General features: G+C 43.7%; 1 protein-coding gene across 5 annotated transcripts in view; it reads right to left on the reverse strand.

The window, feature by feature from the left end:
* FBH1 (F-box DNA helicase 1) overlaps positions 1 to 12,392 on the reverse strand; it is a 29,171-nt gene that overhangs the window by 5,444 nt on the left and 11,335 nt on the right. For all 5 annotated transcript variants that reach the window (XM_049813752.1, XM_049813753.1, XM_049813754.1 and 2 more), the window contains 10 exons: positions 12,219 to 12,332; positions 10,474 to 10,565; positions 8,602 to 8,770; positions 7,523 to 7,751; positions 6,588 to 6,675; positions 5,800 to 5,886; positions 4,535 to 4,671; positions 3,123 to 3,222; positions 2,826 to 2,947; positions 948 to 1,023 (listed from right to left, as the gene is read on the reverse strand). In XM_049813752.1, the coding sequence (XP_049669709.1) occupies positions 948 to 1,023; positions 2,826 to 2,947; positions 3,123 to 3,222; positions 4,535 to 4,671; positions 5,800 to 5,886; positions 6,588 to 6,675; positions 7,523 to 7,751; positions 8,602 to 8,770; positions 10,474 to 10,565; positions 12,219 to 12,332 (1,214 nt within the window). The remainder of the gene's footprint in view (positions 1 to 947; positions 1,024 to 2,825; positions 2,948 to 3,122; positions 3,223 to 4,534; positions 4,672 to 5,799; positions 5,887 to 6,587; positions 6,676 to 7,522; positions 7,752 to 8,601; positions 8,771 to 10,473; positions 10,566 to 12,218; positions 12,333 to 12,392) is intronic.

A 12,392-nucleotide genomic window follows, 5' to 3' on the forward strand; every position in this document is an offset into this window, starting at 1 on the left:
AGGATTTTCTCTTTACTGATACAAAACACTATCAAACCTCGATGGTCTCATCAGAGCAGGTAGTTTCACAAAACAGCATCACTTTGAGATACAGCGCTGGTGTACTATGAAGGGTACAGAAGTTTAACGAGCTCAGGAGAGAGCAGCTGACAAACATTCACTGAGCTTACTCATTTCTAGAGCATGTGTCCTAGAAAGTCTGCACAACCTTTGTCCCCAGAGATATTTGGAAATTGAAAGGAAAAGACTCTAATGTGACTTCAGAGTGGCTGGAGCAGGAGCTCAGGGCAGAGACAGCACCAGGGCCCTTCCAATCTGCATCATGCTGTCTTTTTACCTGGATGGCAAGGAGTTTTCCTGGTAGCTCACCCTCCAAAGAACCAGTAACAGCACTCATACAATCAATCACTTGCAGCAGCTCAGCAAGTCCTTTGTCTCTGTGTCCTGTATATAACGATACTTGCCTACTGCTGCCAAGAGATTTTAAATGAATTATTTATTTCCTAAATGATATCCACCTGTGAAAAGAAAGCATGTGATAGAGGATTCAACACACCAGGTTCAAAAATGAAACAAAACAGGAAAAGCCTAAGACAAATGAAAAATGAAGTCAAATCAGAAAACATAGGGAAAAAATCCCGATCTAAGAGTTTACTGGGCTCTCGCCCGCAAGGTAAGGCATCACAGTGGAAAGCTGGGGAGACCTGCATGACACAGGCCCCACAATTTTGGCATTTCTTCTATTAACACCAGCCACTCAAGCAGCCAAAATAGCACAGCCCATGACACTGCCATTGAGAAGTCCATTTTCAACAGATAACTTCATGAGGAAATATAAAAGAAAACACCAAGAAGCATGCTACTTTCCATCACCACAGCAAAATCTAAAAAACCCATGCCACTGTAGGGAGGATCACACACAGAAAGAAGGGTAAGGACATACTCACATTTTTTCCGTTCATCTGCGGGTTGACTGAGCTTCCAAATATCATAAATTCTGCTCAGGCCAAAACGGGCAAGCCCCTAAAACAAACAACAAATTGTCTTAATATGCAGGAGTAAAGGACCTGTCTAGAGTTTCTAGATAAGCTAGCAGGGCCCAGTGGTTATTGGTGTTAAGAGGGAGGGAGTAAGGGAAACGTGCTGAAGATTCAGAGCTGGTTTCCTGAAATGCCTGGAGTCGTAGCACAATCAAAAGCAGTTCAAAGGGAAGTCTGTCCACTGCAGACAGACAGATGGACAGCAAGAAGAGAACAGGACATTATCTGATGGGCATTATAACAGAGCTATGGCAGAATTTTATATTCAAAGGCTTTTCAAAGAAAAAAAAAAATAATTTAGATAACATTTTCTCATTTGTAAACAAAAAAAAGGTTCATTTTTTTGTCTTTTTAGCTTTTAATAGCTGCATATTGCTTTGTTAAAACAAACTTTAAAAGTTTGTTGTACCATAAATGCTGCTGGCCTATTGACTCCATGCTGTTTCGTGGGAAAGCCAGCTCCAGGCACAACTGCATCCTCTTTCCTGAAGTGGTGGGCCACCACAATGAAGATAACCTTGCTAAACTGACTGTATGTAAACTGAAACAAAAGGCTTTGCTTTGACAATTTTTATTTTTAGAAAGTATTTTCTCCCCTTGTTTCCAAAATCAGGGTTTTTTTCCTATCAAAAGAAGCGTCAGTCTGAACTTAGACTTATTCCAAACTGCAAAGGCAGATGAGGATTTTGGTACTGGGCAGACAGTTCAAACATTCATTCCATTGTAATATTCAGTTTCCCAGCGCAAAAAAGAAATTAAAATATCAGCTTAAAATTCAAAAGATCAGGCTCCTCCTCAAACATATTCAGCACTAGGACAACTGTTCATGTGCTTCTACATTTCTGGGTGCAGAACAAGATCTCAAATTAAATCATGGGTATTGATGATTCAGTTTGAAGCCTAATGTTTCCTCTGAGGCTTTTAAAATGTGGAGCCTTATTAAAACCTCCCTGCAATTCAAGCACATGAATTTCTGCAGATGTGCATACACACATACTCTCCTTCTTCAGCTACATGGGTGCTTTTTGCAAATGAAAATTCAGTGCAAACTTCAGAAGTGTTGCTCCCTCGAGGGGTTAACATTCAGCATTGCTGAAAATCCCTGTTTCCCTCACCAAAAATACTGGTGCACCAATTTCCCTGGGTGTATCGAGACGGGGAGCAGACCATCACAGAATTGGAAATTAGTAATGAACAGAGCACAGCACAGCCCTCTGTGGCATCTACAAGCCCCAAGGACGCCTTCAGCTTCAACTGTTGTCTTCGTCTCTCAAGAGAGCTTGAAAAATATTTATTCTCTCAGGGCACAGCCAACTGCCTTTCACTACTTTTTACACTCACCCTGCAATTACAGCTGATTTTTATTTCCCTAATGCAGGAACACTGTGCCACTGCCGTGGCCGAAGACAGTCAGCAGCACTCCATCTAATGCAAATACATGCAGCGACTTGTTACAGCCATATATCACTCTTCCCCTGCCCCAGCCTCCTCCAGCAGACTGGAGCTGCTGCAGTCCTATCTGAACCTGATAAAAAAAGAGACACACGAGCCTAAAAAGGGAGCCTCGCCTGCACAGATTTGAGAACAGCTGCTCTAAACAACTCTTTCCCCAGCCACAACAGATTTCTGCTTTTTCCTTGAATATTAGTTTTAAAACTGGGTGCTGCAGACAGCAGATCAGCCACACCTATTTCAAGCCACACGTAGGTGTCTCTGCTACAAGTGCTAACAGGCTTGGGGACTTGAGGTTGGGATGTGAAAGACACATTGGCAATTTCCCCTTACCCCAATCACGTGTATTTTAATCGGTCTCTCTCTTCCAGTAAGTTTCACAGCATCCTCAAACACGTTAAAATTGCTTCGTGATAAGATTGTTATCTTCCCTTTCATGCTGCCTCTCACATCGCCTGCATGAAGAAATTCCCAGTTAGCCAGGGCAGTTAGAAAGCAGGTATCTAAACCCAAAGATCTTCATAAATCAGGATTAATCCTGAGACGCTTTGTTTTATTATGCAGTAGCTCTGTAACTCCCAGTCACTGAACAGAGCTGACTGAGCCGAGAGATGCACCGACACTTCTTACCCTTTTGGTTTCCACCCACTAATGTCTTATTCCTGATCCTCTTGCAGACATCCAGAATGGTTGCTCCAACGTAAGCTATTTCAGGACCAAATCTGAAACTCTATGTGGAAAAATGAAGGAAACGGCAGGAAAAGAAGAGGAACTTGTTAGAACCCACAAAAGTATTACTATATATGGAACTATACAATTCCCACCAACCTTCTGGACAATGTTTCTCTTAGAAAAAGCACCCAAATCCTCTCCCAGACTATTCCTGGAAATCCTGGTCACTCTTATACCCAAGGCGATAGGAACTCTGCTGTGAGATGGGACTATCATACAGGGCAAAATGTGGTTTCCAGCCTCTCCACCCCAACACCTGCCACTGCCAAGACTCTTCCCCACTAAGTTAATGTGACATGTCACATCTGTCCTGCAGGAGGGTAGGGGCTAGAGGTGGTGGGAAAGGAGTCAGGTGCCTGTCCCTGGCTCCTGCCCCTTGGCAAGTCTGGCACGGTGCAAGGGGGAAAAGGCAGCTCAGATGGATGGGTATTTTGGTGGCTGTTCTGGCTTAGAAGCTGGTTGCACTGCAGCTTGTATTGCTGGTTTAAGCTGATTCATTCTGCAAAGATTCCTAAAGGCGTAGTTCCTCCCTTATATTAGCTCTGAGAATTGTGTAGCCATGTGGCTAATCAAGCCAAAAAACTAATCAGGGTAAGTTTTCAGTTGGCACAGTAGCAGGTTAGGTAATCCAGCCTAGAGACACAAGCATCACTTGTGCTGAAAGAAGGTGGGAGCTCTCTTCCAGGGCAAACTCAGATCAGCTGAAGCTGCTCAAGAAAATTATGCCCTTGGCCGACAAACAGGGCAGGAGATATCACAGACAAAGGGGCAGTGGTGGGACAGAGGTGGCAATGTTGGAGTTTGTACAGAGCCACAAAAAAAGATCGTGGGTACAGCCAGCATATATGTCCTTCTTAATCAATGTGGGTTTATTTCAAGGAGGTCACTGCCAGAACAAAATTCATCTCCTTGCTCCTAATTCCTTCATCTCTCTGCATGGGACGCACAGTCTTAACTGACTGAGCAAGGAGGGTATCCGCCCCTGCCCACTCAGCTGGAGCTGAGAACTGACGCAGAAAAGAAGGGCTCTCCTTGAAATAAGCCATACACTAAGGTCTCTACCCCAGTACCCATTTTTCAAGCCACATAGCCTTCCTAGTGATGGGATCACTTCGCTAAGAGGCACAAAGGAGCTCTGCAGCACAGAGTGTCAACACCAAAGCATGGCACTAATTCAGGCAATGCAAACACTCCACAGTGACAAACTCAAGAAGTCTGGTTGTTAGATGCCTTCTGAAGAAGGATATGAAACATTTTCCACTGCATTAGGGATCTGTCCAGGCAAGGACAGCAGCAGACCCTCATCTTACCTGGGTGAGGTAGTAGACGTGGGTGTGAGGCATTGAGTAGAGGGTATTGACAGCACCTCGGAAGGTATAGATCTGCTGGTGAGGGTCTCCTACGAGGATTATGCCACATGTCTGTGACAGCACAATATCCACGATGGCTGCAGGAAAACATTGGAGCATTAAGGGGGAGCCTGCTCATAAACCAAGAGTGAACTGTACAATATCTCTTGCCTGTACAGAGGCAAGATCTCTTGCCTGATGACTTGCAGTATTTAAGAAGGAGTCACCACAGCTGCAGAAGACAGCAGGTCGAGGAGATACAAAGGGAAGCATGCAGCTGACTGGGAGCTCTACAAACATTCTCCCACTATTTTAGTTGAATGGTATTTTTCCTGGACTGGAGCTGCATAGCACCTTAATCCCACATGTGCGAGCCCAGCACAAATCCACCACACAACCCCAGTGACCTGGATGCGCTGCATATGTGCACAGTGACTCAATGCACACCTCTGCAAGCCCTCTGGTCCACTTTGACCAAGCCTGCACAAGTTCTCAGTGATGCTGGCAGAGCAACCGCTTGCATGGCACGCAGTTGCCAAAGTACAGCCAAACCCTTAACAAGACCAGGTCTCCAGTGAGTACAGGTGGAAGATGGTCTGAAGAAGCCTTTCAGCTGATTTAATATCTGCTGCAAAGACCAGACCTTCTTCTGCCCCCATTCTTTTCCTCCTCAGCACACAGTTTAGTTCACTTAGATCCTTTCACAGAACTGATTCAGCTTGCTTTGCAACAGAGATACTCCCCATATCCCCAGAAAAGAAAGCCAGCAGCTTTCTGCTATGTGACTCAGGAATCCCCAGGGTGATGCAAGGAACCAGCAAGACGTGCACCCAGTGCCAGGGTGGGATGGAGCAGCTCTGCTGTTCTGATTGCTGAACCATTTAATGTCTCGCCCCTCTAAACCACGTCCTTGACTATGCTAGTGTTCTGTTTTTCTCTGTTAGCAGCAAAGCAATAGCAAAAGGGTCTGGACGTCATGTCTGGATGCCCAAAGCAACCGAATGCAACCCCTCAAGCTGATGCACATGAACTCTTGTAGCCTGCTTACAAGCTACCTTACCGAATTTGCAAGGATCTATGACCAAACAAAAGGTCAGTTATAATGTTACAGCTGAGGGGCAGAATTTTTTTAAATTGTGTTACTTCTCACACACCCCTAAGCACACGAACATCCTCTCTGTAAAGTGCTTAGGAAGGCTGCAACTCTGTCCCCTGTCACCACTCACCTGGAGTGCAGTCCTGTGCTTCATCAACAAAAATGGCATCATATCCTGAGAGCTGAGGCTTGCTGAGCTGCCAAAGCTTCAAGTACCCTGAGAGAAAGAACAAGGCATGTCAGTGAGAGGATAATTTTCCCATCATAAAACACCATGATCTTTAAAACAAGTCCCTTTTAAAAAAAAAAAGTTTCTGGCCCATCTTCTTGCTTGGAATTTGCATGACATTTGTGGGGGTTGCAAAAATCTCTGTTGCTCCCAGATGTTGCTCTGTCTCCCTTGGCTGTATGAAGGATGAAAAAAAAACCCCAAAAAACCCAAACTACCTGAACTGCACTGGAGAGGAAGGCAGCTATGCTGATGACTCCAAAACTCCAAAACTCATGCATAAAGAAAATTACAAGGAAGAAGGTCTTCCCCAATATGAGCTACCTCTGGCACTATCTGCACACATGCTAAGAAGCAAGAAGAAAGGACACGCTGGCAGCAGCAAGGAACAAACACTTCCTGTAAGCACTCATTCACCCACTTTCTCGTGCATTATTTCTATGATTTTGCTGCCAATCACACACATCTGAATAGTTCCACCATTTTCTGAGGCCAAACAGGAAAAACAAACAAACTTCCAACCTTTGGGCCTGTTCTGAGCTCCCTGGTGAGCTTGTGCTAGAAGAACAGGAATTCCATACTTTTTGATGCTCATCCCTGGTGCACAGCCAGAAGAAAGAAGTATGAATCCATTTAGTTTTCTACTACAGCTCTTTATCTGAAGGCATTTGACATCTATACTCTCTTACCATCAGAAGTTATCTTGTATTTCTTCTCTACGTCTTCATCCAGCTTCTTCATGTTGCGCCATATCTCTTTTGCCTCTTCCACATTGATCTAGAAAGAGAAAACGGATGGGTCTGGATAGATTGCATTGAGCAGAAAAACAGTCCAGACACAGTGGATCTTGAAAGGCTTCTCTGAAGCCTTTTTCCTCCTACTTCTCTTCTGTGTCACCACCAGGTAACTACTTCTCCTCAGCACAGTCTTTTCCAAATGCAGCCCCCTGAAAAGAACATTTCTTTGCCTCAGCTATTAGGACAGTATAATACAATACCCCCTACCTTCTGCACATTAACACAGACTTGGTGTTTATTTTGGCTTCACTGGACAGCTTGCAAGGTGCTTAAAGGTATTTAATATTTTGAGGCTGCCAGAAATAACAACTGCAAATTGGATTTCTGCTGGCTGGACTGGATCTGATCAGATGTGATCAATGTGGAGCAGAAAGGCGAATTATCTCCAGAACTCCAGCCCACATTGTTTGCAATGTCAGTGCTACCCTTTAAGTGTTGCTACGATGTCTGTACTCTAAATGAGAATTTGGGGGTGTGGCTCTGCGTATCAAAATGACTACAAAAATGTTTATTGTCTTTACATGTAACATCACAACGCCTTTCAGGCACTCATAAAAATACATGCAATCTCTTTGCTCTTTTCCTTGTAGGGAAGAAACATCTGCACTGAGCAGAGACAGTGATAGTCTCCTCTAAAAACCATCTGTGCGAACAGGGAGAAGAAACAGGCCCCAGTTCCTTTGGATTTGTCACCAGAGGAAAAATATATTTTGACAGTCAGTTCTTACAGCTGAAGCACAAATACCCATGAACTAAGAGAGATGTGGGATAACTACAGCCCCTTCTAAACCTTGCAGCCAAAGTCTTGCTTCATCTCAGATACTCACTTCTTTTTCTATTTGACTAACAAGTTTTCTCTCGCCATGAGTATTTTTGAACCAAATAGGAGTGTGCTCTTCACAGATCTCTGCATCTGAAGAGGCAAAAAATTTTTCAAGGGTCTGTGAGACTGTTTTCCCTCTTATGAACAGAGACTGTCCCTTGTGGTTCCGGATAAGGGAACTGATGGAGTAAACTGACATCTTGGAGAAGTTCAGCTTGCCTTTTTCTTTATAGCTGTGCCACAGATGACAAAAAATGAGAGACATGTTGAAACACACATGAAAAGCCTACTGGAAAAGCAAGTTCACTTTTGCTTCTGTTGCACACCAACACTTGCAGAAGCTCTGTTTTATATACCTACTTAGACCTAGTAATGGACTATCTTTGAAATCTGCACAATTTATCCTGGTGGAAGCACAAACTTGTTCATTTCATAGATTTTATAGATGAAAAGTCAAGCCAGAGAGATATTCCCATCATTCACCCCTGCAGTTACAGATTGTTTTCAGAGCCAGGTAAGAGGATTCCCCTATTCTTCCAGGACGTGGCTCATTTTCCCTTCTGTCTGCAGTTTAGATATGCCAACATAATTGGCCAGAATCTGTATCATTAGAACAACTCAGGTTAAGAAAACCCCTCCTCTGCTAAAGAAAAGCAGCAATTAGACTTGTTGTACCACTGAAGAGTAAATGGGAAATGGCAAAAAGCCATTCTCAGTGGCTTTCTATCTCCCTGCAAAGTGTTCCTTGGCTATAAACACAGGCAGGATGAAACAGCCCCCAGAACAGCAATAGGGCTTATGACGGTACAGTCTGTGCCACAGCAGGGCAATGAGTCTGTTTCCCCAGGCTCACCATCCTCATCATCCTTAGATGGATGCTAAGATCACTGGCACTAAGATCCAATCTGAAAGAATTCGGAAACCATAAATCACAGTCTGGCTTGAAGCAGGTGAAAGAAGTAATTTCCCCCATTATTTTTGCTTCCTTAAATCCTGGAGGCTTACTTCAAAACCAGACTTTCCTTTCCTGCCATGTCTTTTACCGACTGGCCTTCAACAAAGGAATCTAACATCCCCACTCACAGTTTGCCAACACTTCCAAATGCTAACGAATGGAAAGTCTTGCATGTAACGTTTCTGGGGAAGACACTTTTTCCCCTCTCTGCAACAGCTTTGTTAAACGTCACGTAAAGGAAATTCATATCAGCAAACTTCTCAGCATACTTGACCAAGGTTGAGGTCTTTCCTGTACCTGAAAAACAGAAGAAAGTAAACAATAAAGCATTCAGAGTCAGGAATGAATGAATCCACGCACCTCTCATCAGCTTTACCTTCCTGCTCCTGCTGTCCTAACTGCACAGCAGGACTATTTGCAGCTAATGGGAATTTATTCACTGACTCAACTGAAATCAGCAGAAGCTGTGGAGCAAAGCAGCTTTGAAAAATTACAGACTGCAGCCTAAAAGCTTTTAAAAAAAACCCAAACATTTTATCACCCAATATTCTAGAACTCTGAGCATATGTGAAGGTACTGGTTCTCTTGAAAGACAGCTTTGTAAATGAAATGTTAAAATTGCTCTGTTGAATGATTCATGAGCTCATTTCTTTGTAAGATCTGCCACTAATGCTGCTCTCCTTTACTCCAGTTTGCTGCAGGATAGCAGTGTCATGGGAAAGTTGCTTCACTCATGGAGTACCAATCAATCACAACAGAAACCTGAGAGAGGAAGGGCTCTGCACATTTCCTTCTTTGCCCCTTTTCATATCCTCAACGACGACATAGCGTCAGCAAACTTTGCCACCTTGCTGTTCCCACTCCTCCCAGATGACTTGTGAATGTTGGACAAACCAGGTCCCAGCACAGATCTCTGCATGAGTCCAGTGGTTACCAGTCCCCATGCAGAAAACTGACCATCTGCTCCTACTTTTGCCTCCTAGCTTTTAACCAACTATTCACCCATGAGGACCATGAGGATCTTTTACCATTTTGCCTGGTGTGGTGGGCTGACCCTGGCTGGAGGCCAGGTGTCCTGAGGCTGATCCTTTCCAAGACCCTCTAGAAGGAACGCAGATGCAGAAACTCATTTAACTTTTCTGCCACCGCATCATTCACTCTAAGGCATCCTTTACACTGCAGTTAGCTAACATGTTTAAAGAAGAATTATGAGTCTTTTAAGCTTTTTGCCAACGGTTGCTCAAGCTCTTTTTCTGCCCTGCCTTCTTGTGGTTACATGTAACTTCTCAGAGTTCAGGAATATTCCCTTTTCTGTCACTTGGACACAGTGACTTTGTACAGACATAAGAAACCACAATTACTGGTTTCTGTACTGTGGTGCTTAGCTGTACATGCCCTTTTGCAAGTCTGTTCCGGCAGAGAGCATGCATTAGGTCTGATCCCCCAATGTGGTGTCTTTAAAGGAAACTCTCTGCAGGTGGAGGGAGATGATTTACTTTTCCTTTTCTTTTTAAATAGGCTCCCTCGATTTTATGCAATTCCCCTTTTCAAAACAGTGTGCAAGTGCAGAGGTTTTCCTGGCTTGTGTTGCTCCTACAGGGATGCTAAACCTAAACAAGTAAGAGCAACTCCGTCTAGTGGCCTGTGGCAATAACACTGAGAAACAGGCTCAGCATGTGGCTAAGCAAGACATGGAGAGTTGCTTCTCCTCTTCCAGGTTCCCTGACAAGCTGCTCTGGGCAGTCACTGGCAGCACCCAAACACTCTAGTTTCAGTACCATGTCCAAATATGACATTTACCCAGCTTGCATGGGAGTAACCACCACCATGCTTCCCATTCCTGTTTCTCTGCAAAAGCTTGCTCTGAATTTTTGTATTGATTAAAGGTAAGGTTGATCCCCCTGGCATCCACACAGTTCTTCGGACAGAAGAAGCAGGGAAAGAAGGAGCAGAATTAGAGGTTATGCATTCATTCTTACAACATAATTTTTGGCTCTTACCTGCAAATGCCATAATTTTCACTACTTGACCACGCTCAATTTTGTGATTCAAAATCTTTTGCTGTTCATGGGTCAGCTTTACTTCAGGACAGCTACCAAAACCAGAAAAAAAACAGAGCGAAAGGAATTAAGAAAATAAATCCTCCCACATAAAACAAACAAATCAACTAACAGCAGAAGGAAACCAATGAATGATTGATCCCATCCCACAAGCAGGAAGGTGGCACTAGACCAACTTGGTTATGGCGCAAATGAGAAAAGCAGGGAATAAGAAAAGATTTGAGATAGCAAAAATAAAAAGTAAATCTTTGGGAAGGTTACATAGGAGACAATCTTCTCAAGGGCCCTATGCCATGCTTTAAAAATGAATTTGGCACCCTGGCTCCTTAGGCTTATTGGAAACAAACAGCAATTTGGGTTTGGGGTGTTTTGTTGCTTTCGAGAGCATGTACCTTAAATTGCTCTCCGATTTCTCAGCATGTAGGACAGATCAATTATCCCTGCCTCTCAGGGGAGCTAAGAGTTTTGATTAACATTAAGAAAGGCATTCAGTGCTTCTGGCTGGAGTGCAATTGTTTTATTCATAAAGGTCTGAAACCTGTAATCAGCCAAGAGTGTGAACCATCTCTTCGCACAGGGTCCTCCCTGATACCATACGTAAGGGCGGAAAGCCTTGTTTAAGTGTCCTTGACATTTCACAGCTGGCAGTTAGATGGCTGCCCCCAGGACGCAACTATAACTGAACAAGCAAAATCTGCTTAGAAAAAGACTTCAAATGGAGGGGTAGAATGAAAGGGCTAGGAAAACAAGAAGCGCTGAAACCCAACATCTGTTTACCTTTGATTTATTTTTTTTGTTATGACCTCTCTCACTGTTGCACCTTGGATACTTGGTGATTTTACCGGATTTATCTTTGCTAGACCTCTGTGATGGATGAAAACACTACTATTCCCCTTCTGTATGTAAGGACAAGGACACTGCATGACTTAACCCAGGCTAACTGCAGCAGAAGGGAAACCAAGCCTGGATCTCCACAGGCCAGGAAAGCGTTTCACTCCTTTCTGTCCTGGTAGCAGCAAGCTACCAACCAGTGCTAATTTATAACAGCTATATATATATAACAGTTAGTACATAACAGTTACCCAACAGGATCCAGAAAACAGAAGCCATATCTCAATATCCTGCAGCTGGTATCTCATTTCCTCCCATGCACAGAAAGCAGCGTTCATAAATGAACAGCCACGTTATTTGCACTACAGTAACGTCACCAGCAAGCCAACCCCCATTTTTGCTGGCTGCAGCTTGTGTTTCAAGAGGAACATGCTGTTAAAATTAAAGCAGGCACAATCCTCTCCTTCCAGAGCTCCTTATCCATAGGCAGAGTGGTGACGTGGGTAGGTATTTTGGGGTGGTTTGGGCTCTGTGAAATTTCAGTGGCCGTCACACTGGAATGCACAGAACTGTGTTGCACCAGTACATAGACCCATCAGTGAATAATGACTTTTAAATTCAGTCAGTTGGTAATTGAATTTTTACAGATTTAAGGCCTGATTCTGGTTTTCCTCTGAGAATTCGGGGAGAAGATGGCAAGCAGCAGAATAAGGTTTTGTAATAATCCTTATGAATCTCAGATTCTTGTCAACCAGCCCCTGCCATGAAATGTTTGCTCCTCCTCCAAGTTTCAGCACTCCACCAGGGCCCTGCGTACTTAGGTGCATTGCTCGGATCACCTATAATAGCATTACCCAAACCGTAAGTCTTGATTGCAGTGTGAAGCCCATGTTTCCTCTTCTACTGTCTGCATAGTTACAGAAGCATTTTCCATCAAATACAAGCAGTAGAAAATATTGTAATGGATCCTGGTAGAAAGGAAAACAGAGAAACTATCATTGAGAAATCATTAATAACAAATTAAACAT

Source organism: Accipiter gentilis, chromosome 11 (assembly GCF_929443795.1).
Source record: "Accipiter gentilis chromosome 11, bAccGen1.1, whole genome shotgun sequence".
In the NCBI taxonomy this organism is placed as follows: domain Eukaryota; kingdom Metazoa; phylum Chordata; class Aves; order Accipitriformes; family Accipitridae; genus Astur; species Astur gentilis.